This window comes from Pelophylax lessonae (genome assembly GCF_965119305.1).
Source record: "Pelophylax lessonae genome assembly, chromosome: 8".
Lineage (NCBI taxonomy): Eukaryota > Metazoa > Chordata > Amphibia > Anura > Ranidae > Pelophylax > Pelophylax lessonae.
The window spans coordinates 281,199,137-281,221,358 of record NC_138775.1 but is presented as its reverse complement, the minus strand read 5'-3'; the positions used below and the strand labels follow the sequence as shown (position 1 = coordinate 281,221,358).

General features: G+C 43.0%; 1 protein-coding gene across 4 annotated transcripts in view; it reads left to right on the top strand.

Annotated features, from left to right (window-relative positions):
• PATJ (PATJ crumbs cell polarity complex component) overlaps positions 1–22,222 on the top strand; it is a 483,060-nt gene that overhangs the window by 123,448 nt on the left and 337,390 nt on the right. For all 4 annotated transcript variants that reach the window (XM_082265149.1, XM_082265150.1, XM_082265148.1 and 1 more), the window contains exons 16-18: positions 9,130–9,291; positions 9,566–9,619; positions 18,316–18,462. In XM_082265149.1, the coding sequence (XP_082121275.1) occupies positions 9,130–9,291; positions 9,566–9,619; positions 18,316–18,462 (363 nt within the window). The remainder of the gene's footprint in view (positions 1–9,129; positions 9,292–9,565; positions 9,620–18,315; positions 18,463–22,222) is intronic.

Here is a 22,222-nt window from a genome sequence, read left to right as displayed (position 1 = left end):
TCTCCTTAATGGGGGTGCGGACAGCAATAAAAAATCTAAATTGGAAAAAAAAAGGGGTTTTCCTTTTGTCATACTTTTAAGCCTTGTTTTTATAATAACAAACCTGTTATATTAAAATAAGTAAATATTGCTGCGCCAAGTGAATAAATCAAAATAATGGGTAAAAATGCATATATAATTTTATAATAATTTGAAAGCAAATCAATACTTATGCCAATTGTTAAAAAATGTAAACCTTTCAACAATCCAAGTGCTTATAACCAGGTGATTGATAAAAAGTCCCAATGTTGCAAAATATATAATAAATAAGCAAAAAAGTTCAAATAAAACGCTTCAGGCCCGTACACACGTGCAGATTGTCGGCCGAAAAGATTCGGCCGACGACCGATCGGCCGATTGTAGGCTTGTTAGTATGATGCTTCCGACAGCCGACAGCGCACTTTCGGCCGAAAAGAATCTGTCGTGCAAGCATTAAAATTTTTGTATGCCGACACCAGAACGGCCAATTGTTCGCCAGTCAGTACAGAATTCGGCCGACAGACAGCAGATTTGCAAGACTGGGCATGCTCAGAAAAGAAAAAAGACAAGGAAAGTTAACCATCACATGACATCACTTCTGCAGTCGGCGGCCAAAATTCGTGTGCAGTCTTTTGCACTTTTCAGCGGACACGACAGCCCAGGGACAAAAGACGGCCGATCGGTCGGCCGACGATCGGTACGTGTGTACGGGGCTTTACTCTTCATCTGTGATCAAACAGTGCAAAAAGTGCTCCACACTTCACTCCCGTGCTCCCGGTGATTGGTGCAAGATTAGCAGCTCACCTTAAGGATAGACTCCAAGGAGTCATACACACTTAAAAATTAGGGATAGACAGCCTGTTCTCTTCTCTTCCAGCTGACCGAGTGCGCCAGGAACTCAGCATAAATAAATGGGACAAAACATATATACTTATTACTAAATCTAAGATTGCGCTAAACCAAAACCACTGTGTTAATCGATAAAGTGTAAAAGCAACAAAATTCTTGTGCAAAAAGATCTATAGTGATAGTGAACTATAAATTGCACAATCAATCAAATAGAAATGTCCATGAAACAGTCCATAAATTAGCAGCAGATATCCGGATGTTAAAAATCAATGGATAAGCTTGTTGTATGGCACTATATATGTACAAAAAGAGTTCCCCTTAATGGTATGGGACTATAAATGCCGCTGGACACTGTATACTATGTAAAAAATAACTTTATTGATACAAAGGGACATATAGTGAAAACACAATGTTGTGAGAAACACAAATACACATACAGGGCATTAAAATTGCATGCATTTGACAGACCGAATACCAAACCAAGATGTGGACACTCAGGTACATAGGGCAATCATGGAACTGGAACCGACCCTACGCGTTTCGGGCGTGGAAGCCCTTCCTCAGGGGTCACCCAAAGTTACCAGATAGAGCACCTATTGTATCCTTTGTGTCCAACCAGTGGATTGGATCGGTCTGTCGGATAAAAACGGTATTGCTACCGTGTGGAGGGATGCCCAAGTTTTCCCAAAGCCCGTGCAGGGCATAGAACTCCGTGAGAATATCAAGAGTATAGTAGCAGTAGCTGCCCGGAGGGACCGACAGGGCACCACGATGACCAGTCAGTAGTGGCTCAACATGGACCGCTCACATGTAGAAGGGTATAAACATTTATGATACCTTGAGTATATGAAGTGAATGTGATCAAAGGGTCAAAGTAGATATGATATAGATCTTATGTTGGCGTAGTCAACATTGTGAAGGTGGTCATCCCTGGGTGTTCATGGGCTTGGCATCCTCAGCCCGTGGAGCAAAGGAGAGAAGAGAACAGGCTGTGTATCCCTAATTTCTAAGCGTGTATGACTCCTTGGAGTCTATCCCTAAGGTGAGCTGCTAATCTTGCACCAATCACTGGGAGCAACTGAGTGAAGTGTGGAGCACTTTTTGCACTGTTTGATCACAGATGAAGATTAAGTGTTTTATTTGAACTTTTTTGCTTATTTATTATATATTTTGCACTATTGGGACTTTTTATCAATCACCTGGTTATAAGCACTTGGATTGTTGAAAGGCTTACATTTTTTAACAATTGGCATAAGCATTGATTTGCTTTCATATTATTATAAATTATATATGCATTTTTACCCATTATTTTGATTTATTCACTTGGCGCAGCAATATTTACTTATTTTGTTTACTCACTGGTGTTTTTTGTTTAACACGGATTGTTGGCTGCCTTGTGTGTGTTTGTTTATCTCACTTTATTTATGTATATGGTTTGCGCTGATTATATCACTATTATTTGAAACGTTATATTAACCTGTTCTATGCAGTGGTTTTGCACAGAACAGCCCCGAACTGCCTCTTCTTGGGTCCCTTCCCCGGTGCTCCTGGCTCCTCCCTCCTGCCGGGTGGGTCTGGGGGCAGAAGGAAAAGGAAAAACCCCTTTTGGCACGTTTCGGGGGAAGGAGTCAGATAAGCGGCGCTTCCACTTTTGGGTGGACCCTCGCTTTAAGTGTTTTCTTGTGTAGAAACAGACCAGTCTATAACTAATGATTGTAATCTCCACTGTCTTCTAGAACTTGCTTACACTGCACTACAGCTGTACACATACAGTAAAACAGTAAAACATGTCTGGAAACATTTATCCAAAAAATGTAAATAGACCCCCTTTGATATGTGAACAAAGAAAAAGCAGACCGATCTGCAATACTTACCTTAAACCAGAACCTAATTGTACCTGAGCACCACAAAACAAAAACACTATTTGATTCATCTTTAATAGTCAAAGCAAACCTACCCATCCATCTATGTCTCTGTTTTATTTTGTTGAGTAATTGCTTTGAAAAATACCCCCTCGCATTTCTTTACATGGCCATCTAGAGTAAGGGCAGATGATACGTGTAGAATTTACTTACTGGAATCAATCTGCCTTTAGCTCAGGCATGCAGGCAGAAGGGTTACATAGTTTGTCATGTTGAAAAAAGACATCCGGTTCAACCAAAAAAAAAAAAAAACAGTATTGAAAACCCAACCATACCATCCCATATACACAATCCTATACCCGCTTCCAGAGGAAGGCGAAAATAAACCCCAGCAAAGCATGATCCAGTTGCTACAGCAGGGGAAGAAAATTCCTTCCTGATCCCCGGAGAGGCAATCGGATATTCCATGGATCAACTTTACGTAAAAACATTTTTTTAGTACCCATTTATATTATGTACACCTAGGAAAGAATCCAGGCCTTTTTTAAAGCAATCTTGTGAGCTGTCCAGAACCACCTCTGGAGGGAGTCTATTCCACATTTTCACAGCTCTTACGGTGAAACCATTCCATATTTGGAGATGAAATCTGTTTTCCTCTAGACGTAAAGAGTGCCCTCTGTGTTGACCTTAAAGTGAACAAATCGACACCAAGTTCACTATATGGACCCCTTATGTATTTATACATGTTGATCATATCCCCCCTTAATCTCCTCTTCTCAAGAGAGAATAAATTCAGTTCCTCTAATCTTTTCTCATAGCTGAGCTCCTCCATGCCTCTTATCAGTTTGGTTGCTCTTCTCTGCACTTTCTCCAGTTCCCCGATATCCTTAAGAACTGGTGCCCAAAACGGAACTGCATATTCCAAATGAGGTCTTACTAATGATTTGTAGAGGGGCAAAATAATATCTCTCTCTCTGGAGTCCATGCCTCTGTTAATACAAAAAGGGTCTTTGCTTGATTTGGAAAGCTTGGCATTGCATGCTATTACTAAGCTTATTATCTACCAGAACATCCTTCTCCACTAGGGATTCCCCCCAGTTCTACTTCACCTAGTATGTATGATGCATGCATATTCTTAGCCCCTAAGTGCATAACTTTACATTTTTCAACATTAAACCTCATTTGCCTCATAGTTGCCCAATGAAACAGTGCATTGAGGTCAGCTTGTAAATTGGAGACATCCTGTTAAGAAGTTATTCCACTGCAAAGCTTGGTGTCATCTGCAAAGACTGAAATGCTACTTTTAATCCCAGACCGGATATAATTTATATAGATATTAAAAAGTAAGGGTCCCAACACTGAACCTTGGGGTACACCACTGATAACTTTAGACCATTCAGAGTAAGAATCATTAACCCCTACTCTCTGAATTCTATCTTTTAGCCAATTTTCTATCCAATTACAAACCAATCTTTCCAAGCCTGTAGACTTTACCTTACACATTAGCCGTGTGTGGGGAACTGTGTCAAACACTTTTGCAAAATCCAAGTATACTATGTTCACAGCCACCCCACCCACCGCTCAGCGCGACCCACTCAAACTAAGCTCACGACCCACAGTTTGGGAACTCCTGTATTATAATATACCTTCCTATATATTTACGAAGGCTAGCAGAGTAAGGATTAATCGTTTGTGAGGTTGAAAAAAGACATCAGTCCATCCAGTTCCATTAATAATAGTTCATGTTGATTGCAAGAGTAAAATTCTGCTGTGCCTCTTCTTCACCATGCAGTGCCTCCTCTTCGCCACAAGATGATATTGTGAGTGCAGGGCATAATAAATAAGATTTTGAGGGATCTGGCGTATTGACAGAAATCAAAACATTTGGCTTTAGCTACATAGGCAAGATATATCCAACAATGATTAGAAATATCAATGAGCAGCCTTACTAAACGTCTTTCGAGAATAAACAGTTGTACATTAGCAAAACATTGGTTACCATTTAGTCTAAAAAAAAAAAAAAAAAAAAAAGTAGAAGCCAATGATCAAGGAAGTAATTAACATAACTGTATATTAAAGTGTTTACTGTTAAAGGGATTGTAAAGGCAGAAGTATTTTTTTTTATCTTAACGCCATCTATATCACGGCTCCGTGTCTGAATGAATACCTGGAGGTGTGAGTCCGCTAGAGTGCCCCATAGCAAGCTTCTTGCTGTGGGGGCATTCATCAGGGGAGAGGGGTCTGGAGACCCGAGAAGAGGAGGATCCGGGCTGCTCTGTGCAAAACCACTGTATAGAGCAGGTAAGTATAACATGTTTTTTATTAAAAGAAAAAAAAAAAAGCAAAAAACAGACTTTAAGGCCTCCTTTTCCAAGAGTTAGCAAAATGCGTAAGAAGAGAAAAAAAAGAAGCAAGAATCGCTGTTTTATTGGCCAGTCAACAGGCCAGGGGTGGGAAGGTGGCCCCACTTTTTTTTTTTTCTAAAGTGATATTCAAGTCTTGTTTTTTTTTCTGTTTTGTTTAAAAATGAAAAATGTGTTTATACTTACCTGCTCTGTGAAGTTGGTTTTGCACAGAGCAGCCCAGATCCTCCTCTTCTCTGGTCCCGCGTCAGAGCTCTTGGCCCCTTCCCCCTGCTGAGTGCTCCCACAGCAAGCAGCTTGCTAAGAGGGCACCCGAGCCGAGCCGCTGCTCTGTGTGTCCATTCAGACACAGGGCCCCACACCCTCTCTCTTCTCATTGGCTCAATGACTTTGACAGCAGCGGGAGCCAATAGCACCTGCTGCTGTCTCAGCCAATGAGGAGGGAGAGTCCTGGACAGCCAAGACTCTTGTGCAACCTCGCTGGATCGAGATGGGGGTCAGGTAAGTATTAGGGGGACTGGGGGGGCTGCTACATACAGAAAGTTTTTTGTCTTAATGCATTAAGATAAAAAACCTTCTACCTTTTAGAACCACTTTAACTCTAACAGTCCTGGCTGTGCCCTCTGGGTGTGTGAGTCACAAAATTGTCTGCACAAAATTAAAATTGGAAAATAAAAAAACATTCACATAGGTGTATTTTAACTATGGATTTAGCGGTTTGCCTGGAGCTCAGCCCAAAGCTCAAACTGCCTGATATTTGCTTTATCTGGGATTTATAAGTCACAAGCAAGTCATCAACATCTGTGGTCACGTTCTTTCCATTATCTTTCCTCCCCGTCTTGTCAGAGTCTTGTAGAGCAGACTTGTTTTCCTATAATAATGTACTTTGCGCCCTGCTTGCTATGTTGGGCGATTTCCTGCGGATCGCTATGACTACCATAAAACAAAAAAGACAAGGCTGAAGCGGTTTTCCTTAAATATTTGATTGAAACCAAGGACTGATGTGGCTTACAAAGTTTAGGCGCAGAACAATCTCAGGCCAGTGCAGGAAAGTCTATTATGATTTTCTTCACGCTCGTTTTGACCTAAAGAGCCATGCTGCCATGTCAGTACTTGGCGTACACATAATTTAATAACCTCAAAAGGCTGTTGGATCTGCTTTTTTCCCGGAAATTTAATCTCGCTGTGGAAGGAATGACATATTTTGACAAAAATAAAAAAAAGTAGACTACAAGACATAATACTGGTTAAAGCACTGCAGACAAAGAAACAAAAAAAAAAAAAAAAAACTTTGTAATTGTTTGGTGTTTTAGAACAGTTTAGACTACACCCTAGCACCCATCAGCATCACTTCATATTTATGTGCTAGAGACAGAATTTGGAGCATGTCTTGCAAAATCTTTTGCATGTTGGTGGTATTGCAGAAACAATACATATTTGTTTTTACGCTGGGTTAGGCCAGCATGGTTCAACAGAGTCTCATAAAACAAGTAGAAACAGATTTACAAACTGTTTTATCGTGATGCTGCCAATTTTGATTTTACAAATCACTTATTAAAGTGAACCTGAACTCAAAAACTAAAGATTTGCTATTTTTAAATGGAACATCTAGAAATGCTAATTGTGCCCAAGCAGTACCCCGATTACATTTTTTGGCATTAAAATACTTTTGCGAAATTGCATACTTCCTGTGCCTAGGTATTCCTATGCCTTAGGCCTCAAAGCTATATATCTGCAGCATGAGATCATCTAATGCTGTGCTTGCCTCTGACCACCAGTCTCACCGGATTTAAAATGAGATTTGGTGATGTCACTGCTGCACCTGAGGACCTGCAGCGCAAGAATATCCCTGCTTCTATTTAATCCCATTTGTGAATCTATGCTCCCTCCACCTCTCCTGCTTATTGAGTAATCGCCCACCAGTCATAGATCCATCAGTCATTGGGGCACTGTTTTGACATGAGGAAACAAAGTCCTTGTCACGATCAGGGATCAGGCTTGGAAACCAGTAGCGAAACTCCCACCAACCAGCAGGATGGGTATATAAGCAGGTCACCCTGCTGTATTACATGGGCTCACCCAAGGTGCAGGTTCTGAGTACTAACTGGTAATCACCAGAGCTCCTGATGATGGAGAGGGGTTTTACTGCGTGTTAGTACCAGGTCACAGTCTTCAGGATCGCGCCACCAGGAGGTGATCCAGTAGCAGATATAGCAGGTAGGGATCAAGCAGGAGCGTAGTCGGTAAACAAGCCAGAAGTTGGTAGCAAGTGGTTGCCGGTTGGTGTCAAGCAGAATCTGAGCTGTGGAACAAGCCAAAATTCAGTAGCGAGTGGTAGTGTATATCTGGATGTCAGCTGGAGAGAGCACAATCATCTGGCAAACGGTGCAAAGGCATGGCTTAAATAGAAAGTTCATGGAAGGAGCAAACGGTTCAAGGTTCAAGGCAAGATTGTCCAGGGAGCTGTCCAGCATCCTAGGTGGCTCAGCAATAAGAGACACTGCAGAGGTTGCAGGTTCAGACCTGGATCCTGACATTCATCCTGCTCTAGAAAGACAGAGATATAAATCAACGTCATAATTGTCACTATAACAGGTGTCTTCCCCTTGTTTCCTGTTCATGTTAAAATTTTAGATTTCCCATCACTTTGTGTCCTTGAGAGACTGGTCAGCAAGACAGAAAGAGAGGATGATTGTCTAGACATCATCAACATATTGACAGGGTTCTAAGTCTCTCTTGCTCCAAAAAGAAGCAATACTAGCACATTATGATAGACTTACCTGAAAACAATCCCCTCCAGCTGCACGCTGTTACCCCTGTAGGCGCTTCCATCTTCAATCGGTCTTCCTTCTGGGTTTGCGGGATTCGGGGGTATGAATAGGCGAGCTGCGATTAATGTGACTCCTGCACTTATGGCGCAGGGCTCTAAAGGAATGGCACAGGCAATCCCGTTCCTTCAGAGCACATGCACCGGTGATGTCACCGGCTTCTTCAAACGTAAATATCTCCTAGACCGTGAACATTTAGGAGATTTTTATTGTACCTATAGGTAAGCCTTATTATAGCCTAACCTATACGTAAAAATCAACCAAGGGTTTACTCCCACTTTAAGTTGAACTTTAAAGTGGAACTAAAGTAAAAAATACCTAACACCGTTCCAATGGTCGGACACCCGTGACGTCCCGCACCAGCATCTTCTCCCTGGCCTTTTCTGGGTGCCGGTCTTCGCCCGTCTTTATTGACTGGCATGGGATGATATCAGAACGGGAGGACAAAAGTGGGTGGGAACACCCAAAACTTTTAGGTTGACATTTACAGAGCCGGCCACTCTTCCTTCCACAAGGACACGCTGACCATTCAGCCTTATGCTAGTCTTTCTAATTAAATCCCCCTGGATATAGTTACAAAACATACACTTAAGCTCTAAAGAAAGGGGGTGGGGAGGGTTTGTTCCTTCAAAAACAACATGCTGTATTTGACGCTCCTAACTGATAAATATTTTAAAGGAACCACCAAGCTAGATGACGATTAAAAGGTGTTCCAAAGCTTACACCCAGGAAATATGGCAAGGGGATCTCACCATCATATAAAAACACAGATTCTGGCTCAGCCCACCAGGTGACCACTATAAAGTGTCACTTTTGGGGTGGACTGACCCTTTAAAATCTGGTGATTGCCTCCAAAATTGTTTGAGACAATACTATGAAGTTAGAAACGCACACAGGGCTTTCATATGTTTTCTTATGTTCTTCATGTTCGGCCAAAATTATGAATTTCTCTTCTCCTTATCAAATACATTTTTCTACAAATGTATATGTCCTGGAAGGTTCCAGTAGGGTAGGCATTATTATCTGAATAATGCTATTGATATGTGACGGTCTCTATGCTATCGAAAAAAGGTGAATTATTTAAACAAATGTAAAATATCTAAGTCTGTTCATGCCCTGTAAAATTTATTGTACAAGAAAGGTAGTGGTGTCATGTCATAACACATGGGGCCTCCCACCTTTTTTAATTTTTTTTCTCCCCCACCACAGGTTAACCAGGTGCAGCTCTATGGAAAGTCACGCAGAGAAGCCATTTCATTTCTCAAAGAAGTACCTCCCCCCTTTACGCTGGTCTGTTGTCGTCGATTGGTTGATGATGAAAATGACAACTTTACAGATGATCCAAAATCTTTGATGATCCAAGATCAAATGGTACCTCCACTGCTTACATATATTACACTAACGGTTTAAGGGTAACTCCACCTTCATAGGGAAAAAACAGCATATATAAAAAAAAATTCTATAGCCTATACAATTGCCACACAAATCATATTGTTATTGACTGTTGTTAAAAATTACCTTTCCTTTTAAATCTGCAACCCCTGTAATTTTCTGTAAAGTGCAATACGGCGAACTCGAGGTGTTCTGTACACAGAATAATTCCCAGAAACTAAATTTCCTTTTTTTTTTTTTTTTTTATCTCTAGGAAGAGGATGTTTTCCATACAGACCAAGCCGTTGGCTCTGGGCATGTTAGTAAGGTAACTTATCAAGACTCATTGGTATTGTGTTGAGTGGAACCTTGGATGTTAAAAGTTGTTTTACCAATATAACATTTATTTACCTGCTTCCCAACAGCAATATAAAGATTAAGGGCTCTTTCACACGGGCGGTCCGATCAGATCCACCTGTCAGTTTTTTAGGTGGATCTGATCGGATGCCCCATTCAGCCCTATGGAGCAGTGGATGTCAGCGGTGTCATGTCCGCTAACACCCGTTGCCATCCGCATCCGATCCTGTCCGTGAAATCCGGACGGATGGAAACCCTATTTTCCATCCGTCCTGGGGATCGGATCGGACGGGATCGGATGAGAGCGGACAGGTGGTCCGCTCTCATCCGATTCCCCATAAAGAGCAGCGGGGGCTGTGACACCTCCCTCTCCGCACTGCAAACGGAGACGGAGCTGTCATCCGCCGGGTCAGCGGGGATCGCGGATCGATCCCCGCTGAGCAGCACGGATCCGCCTATGGAGGCGGACCGTGTGAAAGAGCCCTAAGGGTCCTTTCACATGGGCGTTCTGTATGTCCGTTTTTCATCCATCCTTTTTTGCGGATGAAAAACGGACATAATGTATGGCTATGGGCTAGCAGACGTCGTCATCCGTTTTTCGTCCGTTCCGTTAAGTTCCATTTTTTGAGACGGAAGAGAACCCTATTTTTCTCCCGTTTTTTAAAAAACGGAACGGACATCCGCTAACATTCGCTAGCCCATAGACATACATTATGTCCGTTTTTCATTCGCAAACGGATGGATGAAAAACGGACATACGGAACGGACCCTAAAAAGTGACATCCGTGTCCGTTAAAAAAAAAAAAAAATCACCGAACTCAAGAAAAAACGGAACGTGCCGTGTGAAAGGACCCTAAAGTGTAACTAAACCCACATCAGTAAAATCAGTGTGTATATGCAGTTCATGCTTGTTATACTCACTGTGGAACCTAAGGGGTTAATCCTCTGCATTGTGTATAAAGTCTGTTAGATCCTGTATGATAAGACAGAGCCTTTGGAGTCACCCTGCACATGCTCAGTTTGATGTGTATTACTAGAGAGTTTTTTTTTTTTTCTTTGGATTTTCTTTGCGTTGGGTGCATGTGATTAGCACAGGGCCAATCCGCACTGTCCAGACAAAGGGTCAGGGGTCCTGCAGCCTCCTAGAACAGTCAGAGTAGAATGAAAACTCCTTCTACAACCTATGCTCAGCTGGACACTGATTTATAGAATTTACAAGACTGCTATATACTACTGATGAGAAAAGATATTTAGCAATTTATATTTCTCTAGCGCTCATCGACAGACGTAGTCCTCGGTGATACACCACCTTCGGGTTATGTTACCTCCGCAGGAGCAGGACTAGACAGGAAATTAAAAAGCTCTGGCCACACCCTAGGGGCAGTCCCAGAGGGTATATCCTCTCTCTCTCTCTGCCTCAGCAAATCAGTTATTTTCTGTCTAGTTAGGAGTAAGGACCTAGACACCTTGCTGGGATCTTAGGTCCTGGCAAGAATTTTTTCTTAAAGGAATTTTTTAGACAGCTTTTTCTCCAGTGTTCCTGTGAGATCTTCAAGCAAGAAAGCTGAACTGGGCGACGGGCTGGATGTTGAGATCCGGTGGTCACCCCAGTTCAGCCTACGAGCGCGTGCAGGCCATAGCTCCGCGCTGGGTCGGCCGCGACAAAGTCCCATTAAAGGACTGTCCACGCGAGTTAAACGTCTCGCCGAAACGCCAAAGACCATGAGTCACGGCGTCCGTATCGGTCGACAGCCCTCCCGCCCCGGTGGAGAGGGGTACTGTCAGGAGTTGGTGCCCGCCTGGTTCCGGTATGGTGAGTAGTATGTTCCCCCTTTTTCCCTGACGGATTTTGTGGTGAACGCGGGCCCCTCTCTGTATGGTAAGAAAGAGTCCTTTCTATCCTATAACATGTCACAAATCCTCCTACTTTGAGTGTGATTTATGTGTGCAAAAGCCAGGAGGCTTGGCTTGGGAGCTAACAATCTATTGTATACATGTTTTAAAGATGTAATCTGTGGCATTCTGGGAATCTTATGGGTTAAGTATAAGCTACCTACCAGTCAGAAGCCACGGACATGTAGACTGCCTTCCAAATCAGATCTCCAGCTATTAGCAGGCCTCCCGAACGGCCACGCGGTCCGCCAGGGCCGGTACCGCCAACCACGCCATATCCCCATGCAGAGAGAGTGTTGTGTGCCCTGCAGCACACCGCTATTCAGTTTAGGCCGCCGCCATTTTTTTTGCTGGATCGCACGAGCCGCCATTTTGGCGTAGCCTCGTGTCTCCAGCATGGGGGCGGCCATGTTTGAGTTGATCCTACACCTCGTGGAGCTTGGGGGAGGCGCCGGAAGGCGTGCAGAGGGGCGGAGCCGCCTCCTTTCTTCCTGGGCAACCAGCCAAAAGACTTCCTGTTTGTCAAGACAGCGCTGTAAGCTGTTGCAGTTTAACTCTGAGCATCAAGTGGTGAGCCTGGGGGTCTATCTCTCTCTCTCTCGATCGATAGGGATCCCTAAGCAGGTAACACTAAGGGGTTTTTTTGTGGCGCTGGGGGTCAGAAAAAAAAAAAAAAAAAAAGTTTTTTTCTTTACTTTTGAATTATATTATCCAGGAAGTAACTGGAGTTATTATGGACCCTGCCACACATATTCCCCCACCTGTTTCCCTCGAGGGGGCCTCGGGACCCGCCGGTGCACAGAGTATAGAGTCATTTACAGCAATTTTGGAGTCTATGGTGGCTCGGGTGGAGGCGGCCTGTCAGGGACGGGGGTCAAGGAAGCGACCCCCGCCTACCCCTATACCATCTGACACCTCTGACTCAGATTCAGAGATGGTCACTGCAGTTGCAGGTTCCTCTGCAAGGGCTGTTATCCCAGGTAAAGCCCCCTCAGACAGTGAGGAGGACGCTTCTTCTCTTGCTATAATTCAGGAAGAAGCATTGGTGGACGCACTAGTTGTGGCAGTGCAAGAAACCTTAAAACTTGAGGCTTTACCGGCAGAGGCAACTGAAACAGAGAGGCCTTTTGGGACTAATAAGCCCATCAAGACGGCGAAGGCTTTTCCTGTACCTAAATGTTTTGGTAATCAGATTAAAGGAGAATGGGAGCATTCTAAACGTACCTTTACTATTTCCAAGCGTATTGCTAGACGCTATCCGTTTGAGGAATCCATCATTAAGAAATGGACGGTACCACCAGTCATGGATCCGCCTATTTCCAGGCTGAATAAAGCCACGGTTATTCCAGTGGAGGACACTTCGTCCTTTAAGGATCCGGTGGATCGAAAGATAGAAGCAGAGTCCCGCACTATCTTTTCTCTGATAGGGTCAGCATTTAGACCAGTAATCGTTATTGGTCTAGTTTCCCAGACACTTACGGAATGGGCGAAAATGGTACGCCAAGATCTTAGGGGAAAAGATATTCCCCAGGAGACATCTGATTTGATGGAACAGATCATACAAGGGCTACGGTTTATCTGTGACGCAGCCTTGGACACTACTCCCCTATTAGGGCATGCATCTAAGTTAGCAGTGATCCTCAGACGTGTGCTGTGGTTAAAATGCTGGTCAGCTGACCTAGGTTCCAAAAAGACCTTGACCAATCTCCCCTTTCAGGGGAATCGTCTATTTGGAGCCAACCTAGATGAAATCATTAAGGATGCCACTGGGGGCAAGAGCACTTTTTTGCCACAGGCTGCAAAAGCTAAGGGACCTCGCAACAAGCGAGGACCTTTCTTTACCGCCCATAAAGGGCGCCCGGCTGGTACTAGCGGGAAAGGCAAGACTCCTCCAGGAGGGTTCAAGAAGGGGACCAACCCAGCCAAACCCGAAGCAAAGGAGTACACAGCCTGAAGGTGCGCCCCCACCCGGTTTCAGGGTGGGGGGACGTTTTCACCGGTATTCAGGACATTAGATCGAGCATCAACCACTACTACCGGTGCGATTCTTCCCTTCCAACATTTAAGTACCACAGGAAGCGGTAGTTACCGTTCCCTGAAAAGATCTTTTCCTTTACCTTTTCCTAAGATTAGTCCCGATACCTCACAGGAATCGGATCTGGTTGACCAGATAGGCCAAGTAGCCTCTAGTCGGGTGACTTCGGTCCCTGAGGTTCAACCAGAAAAGATCACCTTTCCTGATAACTATCAGGTATCTGATAAATGTGTGGGAACAGAAAACGACCAGACTTTCTCGGATGGTCGGGGCCAGATAGCTCTAGGGACGCCTGGTTCAGATCCAATCAGCGCCAGTGGTCCTAGAAATTCTAGGCTGGCCTCCTCAAGCCGGCCTGGCCGACTTGGACATGTTAGTCGCAGACGTTCCGTGGGAACTTCGTCTCAGGGAGTGTCTGTGGTCTCAAGGACCAATTTACCTTCGTGCTTTACAGTCGCTGGTTTTAATGGCCTGGCCATTGAGACCCAAGTACTGAAGGACAGAGGTTTGTCTACTTCAGTCATTCCTACCCTTATTAAAGCAAGGAAAGCGACTTCCAGCAAAGTCTATTATCACACATGGAAGACGTATATTGCGTGGTGCGAATCTTTAGGATTTCCTCCACGTACCTATTCGGTGTCTCGAATATTGGCCTTTTTGCAACAAGGGGTTGAGCAGAAGCTAGCCTTGAGCACCATCAAGGGTCAAGTTTCAGCACTAGCAATCTTCTTTCAGAAGCCCTTAGCTACCAAATCCTTGGTGCGGAATTTCATCCAGGGGGTGCGGCACCTGGCTCCTCCAGTCCGCGCGCCCTTACCGCCCTGGGATCTTAATTTGGTTTTGTCGGTTCTACAGAAACCTCCCTTTGAAAACATCAGGGAGATTCCCTTGCTTACTCTATCCCAGAAGGTGGCCTTCTTGGTGGCTATTACTTCTGCTCGCAGGGTGTCAGAACTGGCTGCATTATCATGCCAGTCACCATACCTAGTGATTCATAGGGATAAGGTAGTACTTCATCCTAAGCCATCTTTTCTTCCCAAGGTGGTTTCAGATTTTCATCTGAATGAAGATATTGTACTACCTTCCTTGTGTCCTCAGCCCAAGCATCATCGGGAACATGCGTTGCATTCCTTAGATGTGGTTCGGGCAATCAGGGTATACCTGAAAGCTACGGAATCATTCCGTAAGACGGATTCACTTTTTGTGATCACGGATGGCCCCAGAAAGGGTTTGCCTGCATCTGCCGCGACCATTGCCAAATGGATTAGACAAACGGTGGTACAGGCTTATTCTATTAAGGGTCAGAGTCCTCCGTTCCCTGTTAGGGCGCACTCCACTCGAGCGCTCAGTACTTCCTGGGCCTTTCGCCATCAGGCGTCAGTGGTCCAGGTATGTAAGGCGGCCACCTGGTCGTCGGTACATACCTTTACAAAATTCTATAAAATTGATGTGACGGCATCGGCGGATGCCTCATTTGGCCGCAAGGTTTTGCAGGCCGCAATTTGAGGAGACCGGTGGTCTACCTCGAGGGTTTTTTTCTGTTTGAAAAAAAAAAAAAAAAAATTGTTTTCTCTTTTTTTGGTTGAGTCTCATCATTAAGGATGAGCATTGTAAACTTCTAGTTGGCACCGGTTGGGCCTTCTAGATTGGGATTTGATTTCCATTTTCCCACCCCTCAGTTGTGATACTGCTCTGGGACGTCCCGAAGGTGGTGTATCACCGAGGACTACGTCTGTCGATGAGCGCTAGAGAAAAATGGATTTTTGTAAAATCTTACCGTAAAATCCTTTTCTCTTAGCTCATCGACAGACGTAGTCCCCGCCCCTCTGTTTTGGAGTTGGGTTGGGTTAAATTCTCTAAGCACTGCTTTTTCACATAACTGATTTGCTGAGGCAGAGAGAGAGAGGATATACCCTCTGGGACTGCCCCTAGGGTGTGGCCAGAGCTTTTTAATTTCCTGTCTAGTCCTGCTCCTGCGGAGGTAACATAACCCGAAGGTGGTGTATCACGAGGACTACGTCTGTCGATGAGCTAAGAGAAAAGGATTTTACGGTAAGATTTTACAAAAATCCATTTTTAGCAAAATAATTGCATTTCCATGTTCTGTGTACTGTGGGAGACCAGATATAGTGAATGCATGGTGAGTCATGGGTTTAGTAACAGTTTAAAGTTCCCCTGTATGCTGTGCTAAGAAAGTGTTGATCTGTCTTCCCCCTTTGACTGCTGCAGCCGTCACACTGTGCAGATGCTAGCTGTCAGATTAGACCAGGGTTTCTCCACCACGGTTCCTCCTGAGGTTGCTAGGGGTTCCTCGAGCAATGGGCAATTTCTGCCTATAAGATAAGTTTCCAATGACAATGTTCCTTTTAGCTATCTGTAAGGGGGTAATTTTTCCCAGTGACAAGAGTAAGGAGCATTCTTCCCACTGACTGTCGCACTAATGTGTCATGAGTTGTAGATTTTTAATTTTTAGAAGGGGTTCCCCGAGACCAGAAATATTTTTTCAAGGGTTGCTCTGTGTTGAAAAGGTTGAGAGAGGTTGAATTAGACCAAAGTTTTTCAACCCGTGTTCCTTCAGAGGTTGCTAGGGGTTCCTTGAGCAATAAGCAATTTATGTCTCTTAGGTAAACAGGTTTTCTGGCAGAAAAAAAAAGACAAAACATAGGGAAATGTGCATGTATTGCAGAGATAAACTAAATGTTTATCTTAATCGTACAGGACACAGGCATAGTATGCAAAGACCAAGGGTTAAAGGATCCTACCGTCAGGTGATTGGACACTGGCAATGCTCTTGAGGATGCATCCCCCCCCGGATGCCTTCCCCTTAACCCTGCCCCACTCCATTAGTCCTCAATTTTGTAGAAAGCAATGGACATTTAGCCCGAGGATAGGTGGCCTATGTCTTTTAGTGTACTCCAAGATCTGAAATTTACAGGTAAGTCAAAAGTCCTCTTTTGTATTTTGCCCAGACATATAATTTAAGTCTTTCTGCATATGCATCAATTGATTCCACTAATGGCACTTGGTTTTTGGTATGTACTTTGGGCAATACTTTTTGGAGCCCAACAAGTGAAGTCTTATGCTGGCCATACACTATACGAAAAATCGTTCAAACTAATTTTCGAAAAACGAACACTCGGCCATGAGAGCAGACAATCGTGCCATCATGTAACAATTGATAAATCGTTCAATGGACATAAATGAATCATTTTTTTGTTTGTTTGTTTTTTTAACATATACCTAGTGCAAACAGTTTGGATGAGAAACGCATTAACCTTTCAATTTATCGTTCGTTCGGCAGAAAATTTCCACACTTGGCCGAAAAACGAAAGAACTGTCCGAATGACCGAATTTAAATTTTTCATATAGTGTATTAGCATTAGCCAGCATTAGTTTTAGAGCCCATTCACACTAGCGCGACTTGTCAGCCTGACAAGTCGCGGTCCATTGACCGATACAGGACCCGTTCTAATAGGAGCGACACAAGTCGCTCCGACTTAGAAAAGGGTCCTGTACTATTTCGGGGCGACCTCGGAGCGATTTGCATAGACTTCCATTATGTGAAGTCCCTGCAAGTCGCGCCAAAGTCGTGGTGCACTGTAATGCACAAGTCGTCCCCGAAGTAGTAAGGAGTTGTGTCGCGCTAATGGGAACCGGCTCTCAGGAGTTGAGTTATTGTTTTGGTTAAGGGTTACATTTTTAGGGTATTAAGTTTTGGGATTGATAAAAAACAGGTCTCCTGCAGTGTTGGCTCTTCTTCTTGCTCTCCTGCTGTCCTGCTGCCATTGTACCGTAAAAAAATGGGGGTGGGATGGTAATGGTTGGGTCCTCTAATTCCACGCGTACCACACACCCCACATAGAGATATTTAAGGACATCCTGGGGCCAAAATATATATATATATTTTGCCTTGATATGTCATCCCTCCTAAAGCTTATTAGTTTAAGTAAGCTATCCAATCCATTCAGCTGCAGGCTAAAGCCCCGTACACACGCAACGATTATCGGCCGACCGATCGGCCGACTTTTGTCCAAGCTGTGTTTTGGTTGGAATGTGCCTAGACTGCACACAAATTTTCTCGGCCAACAAAATTCTACTTCAGAAGTGATGTCATGTGTTGGTTAGTTTTCTTTGTGTTCGTTCTTCTCTGAGCATGCCCAGTCTTGCTCATCAGATTTTTCCCTGTCGAAATCTGTACTGACTGCACGAAAATCGGATGTTGACGGCCAACAAAAATTTTATAGCCTGCACACCAGATTTTTTCGGCCGAAAAGTCGGAGTTGGTTGTCGGAAGCATCATGCGAACAAGCCGAAAATTGGCAGATTGGACATTGGCCGAAAACTCCCTGACAATTTTCGACGCGTGTGTATGGGGCATAAGAGTGCCTATAATTGCTAGAGGCAATTGTTGCCAGTTCTGACCAATTACAGTTGTAAAGGGAAAATTGTTAACATCACAAGGTACCCACACACATATGACAGACATGGTTTTGGACAAATCTTTAGGTCAAAAACTTATAAACTTTTGTCTGGAATTGATTTTTCAAGATTTTCTCCCAAGGCTAGGACCAAGGGTTGTGTGCTAAGTAATATCATCCTACAGAAAAACCTTGTGGTGGTCATATTTTACAGCCATGGTTTCATATGTGTCTTCATCTTGCACCAGATTACCCTAGTTACCCCTAGCTGGTTTATTATATATACTTTTTTTTTTTTGTTAATTCATACTTTTGTTTTAGGTAAAATCAGCAGAAGACGCGGCTCAGGAACTTGAGCTGAATGATGAAGAAGACGATGGAGAGTTGACTTTATGGTCTCAGAATGTGGAAGTTGTTGAACTAGAGAAGGACAAAAGAGGGCTTGGGTTCAGTATTCTGGATTATGAGGTATGTTAATCAAAGAAAATTTGGGCTAAAGCCACATCCGCAAAATAGATTATCAAAAAAATGCACAACCAGATAGGCCAGAACCTGCCTAAACATTCGGACTTTAAAGGCACAGGAGACAACAATATAACAAAATATAATTTTAGTGTACAAAGGTTATAAAAACAGAGACATATAGGCCTAAAATAGATCCACCAAAAATATTTACATAATCTCTACTCAGGTACCGGAAGAACATGAATAGGTATCAGAATGCATAGCATCACTTGTGCAATAAAATGTATATTTTATTATATTATGGTCTCCTGTGCTGAGCCATGAAGTCTGATTGTTTAGGCGGGTTCTGTCCTATCTGGTCCTGCATTTTTTTGCTGCTAAGTCATGGTAATTCTCATTTTGTGTGAAGCAGCAAAGAGCATCATTAAAGGGCGAATCCTTGATAAACTGATATTTTAGTGTTTGTTAGATGCGTGCAAGTTGAACCCCCTGATGGTCCCTTCTATCCTTTTTAAGACTTTATTGGTGAAACCTCTGTACTGAATTTAGGGCATATTCTTACCTGCTATGCCCATCATGTGCCCACCATCTGTGCTGGATTTTTATTTTGAATGGTGGAGAATGTAACCGGGGGAGCTGGGATACACAATGGTGGGTTGGGTACACCCAAATATCCAAGATAGAAACCGTATTAAGCATTAAGTCAGAAATCTCCATGCTGGAGTATCCAAGTCATTCAGGAATTTAGGAGCTGATGCAACAAATCAGGCTCCACCTGTAACTCAGATATCACTTTTCACTGGTCTCGCCCTTTAAATAATATATCCTGATTTTAAATTTTGCATTTTCCGGTTTGCAACGGGCATTTGAATAAAGTATATGTCTAGCCAAAACCTTTTTTCTTTGTTTTGGTTTGAGCTTGGAGAAGTTGGAACCCCTATCAATTTTTTTTTTTTTTTTTAACTGCCATCTGGTATCCCTTTTGGGAGATTTATCCTCACTTCCTGTCCTCCTGACAACATAATATCTTCATGTTTTTTTTCAGTTCTGGATATGAACACAGAAACCATCATACTGTTTGCAATTTGCAAAAGAAAAATTTTGAAAGCATATGAATGCTGTCTCCGCAAGATATAATTACCTGTGTTTCACAAAGGTTCCAAATGTGTACATTTATGGGCTTGAGCAATAGGAGGCCTATATTGTATTTGCCTGTGTAGCTTTTATAATTTATAATAATTATTTTTGTTGTTTTAGGGTGAGTTTACAAACCAAGAGTTAACTCTTTCAAAGGCAGTTGGATGGCTTATTTAGAATAGGCATAAACAATTATGAAGTATCTTTTACTTCAATCACATTTGCAAAAATCCACTGCCAAATGGTACAAATAGAACATGTGGGTCCCACCACAGCCCATGCAACCCGCTCAGTTTAAATTATGGTTGGCCTGGGCTGGGTGGGATATTCCTGTCCAGTCACACTAGAATGAAGACACCATCTCCACAATAGCTTTGTATAAACAGTTGGTTGTGTACAGCCGTGGCCAAAAGATTTGAGAATGACACAAATATTAATTTTCACAAAGTCTGCTATTTCAGTGTTTTTAGATCTTTTTGTCAGATGTTACTATGGTATACTGAAGTAGAATTACAAGCATTTCATAAGTGTTAGACCCCATTCAGAATAGCGCGACTTGTCAGGCGACTTGTCAGCCTGACAAGTCGCGGTCGGTCACTCGCCATTGAGTAGTACAGGACCCGTTCTAATAGGAGCGACACAAGTCGTTCCAACTTAGAAAAAGGGTCCTGTACTACTTTGGGGCGACCTGGGAGCGACTTGCATAGACTTCCATTATGTGAAGTCCCTGCAAGTCGCGCCGAAGTCGCGGTGCTCGCTGTGCACCGCGACTTCACAGGTCGCCCCTCGAAGTCGGATCGCCTTAGTGTGAACCGGCTCTTAAAGGCTTTTATTGACAATTACAATTATGCCAAGAGTCAATATTTGTTGTGTTGACCCTTCTTTTTCAAGACCTCTGCAATTCTCCCTGGCATGCTGTCAATCAAATGCAAATTTCCATCACAAAAACTGAGGCAGCAGACTTTTTGAAAATTTAATATTTGTGTCATTCTCAAAACTTTTGGCCACGGCTGTAGCTCTTTAAAGCGAATATAGTGGCCAATTGGCTAAACACTATATTTTCTGTGTTTATTTTACCTCTTGTATCTTTCAGTTTGGAGATGCCTGAACCTTTATTGGATAGTTCCCTATAAGTTAAATATGAATTCCAGATATGAATAGTTTATGCATAAATGCTTGGACCAATGTGTGTGTGTGTGTATGTATGTACGTACGTACGTACGTACGTGTTTATATGTGTATATATATATCTATCATACCTGGGCAATGCCCCAGGAAGCTGGAAATTTGCTACTCCAGTGATCTTACTTGCTTCTGGGTCCCAAGCTGAGTGACTGCACTCCTGCATTCTGAACACACAGGGTTGGTCGCTCTGTCCATGCACCATTTAGAGATTGCTTTGCATTCCCTGATATTACTAGGCGGAGAATGTAATGTCACCAATGCAAAGCATTCTCTGAATAGTGCTTGATCTGAGTAGCGGTGTCTTCAATGATTTCCAGCTTCCAGGGAGATTGGTCTGGTATATACATATAACTAACTATGTATAAAATATCCATACCTGGAATTTATCTTTAAAGGTTTTTGTCTGTCCATTGCAGATTTTTTTTTCTCACTTCCTGTCTGGAAAAACCCTTGTATTTGAGACAGGGAGTGATGGGAAATATATCCTATGGAGCTCTGGATTGGCAGGGGTTCTAATCCTTCCCCACTCTACCCAAAACGGGGGGAAAAAAAACGGGTTTTGATTTAACATTCTTTTTTAAGTGAATCAGTTAATTTATTGATATTTATAGAATGCCTGATGCTATTGGGTCTCCTTTTTGTGATTGGTGCTTGTATTGGTGGAGGCATACAGGAATGCATGTGCTGAAGTTGGGGGATCTTTGGTGTGCAGGAAGAGGGGAGCTCTTCTTTAATGAGCTGCAATAACACATACCCACACAAACCAGCAGTATTCACTAAAATAAATTTATCCTAGGAGCTTCCATGTGACATCATCCTAACATGGCTGATTATAGGGTTGTCAAATTTTGTACATTTACCACACATACATCATTATTTTTGGCTCTTTAGTACATTTTTTTTTCTATTTAGACTTGCTGTTTCTCCAGCTTTAGATTGGCTTGTTTTTATGTTTTTATCCGTAGCAACTGCCTGAAAACTATTATCTATTGCGCTTTTTTTTTCAGCCATTGGTTGATCGCATTTCCTGTAGGATTTTTCCATTTAACAGTTTGTATAGAAATGTTGAGTTTCCAATATGAGTCATGTATTGTGATGGCCATACATGTGTATTTAATCACATTTATTGCTGCATTTGGTTATAGCTGATAACCCAAGGTGAACAGAGACTGTTTTCCTATGGATGGTGTACAATAAAAAATTGTAACTGGATTTAACTGGCTCCAAGATGACTGAGCCTTGGGTTCTTGAAGCCGGTCTTCATGCCTGTGTAGCGCTACTATCTATCTGTATATGATATATTAAGACAAAAATAATTAATGCTTAAATTGATCAGCTTACCACAGAAAGTTTGGTTTCATAGGGATATGCTTCCTGCATAATCGCCCCCTAAATCTTTGATATACAATGTAGGAATATATGCTCAGCCTTACCCCCTTCT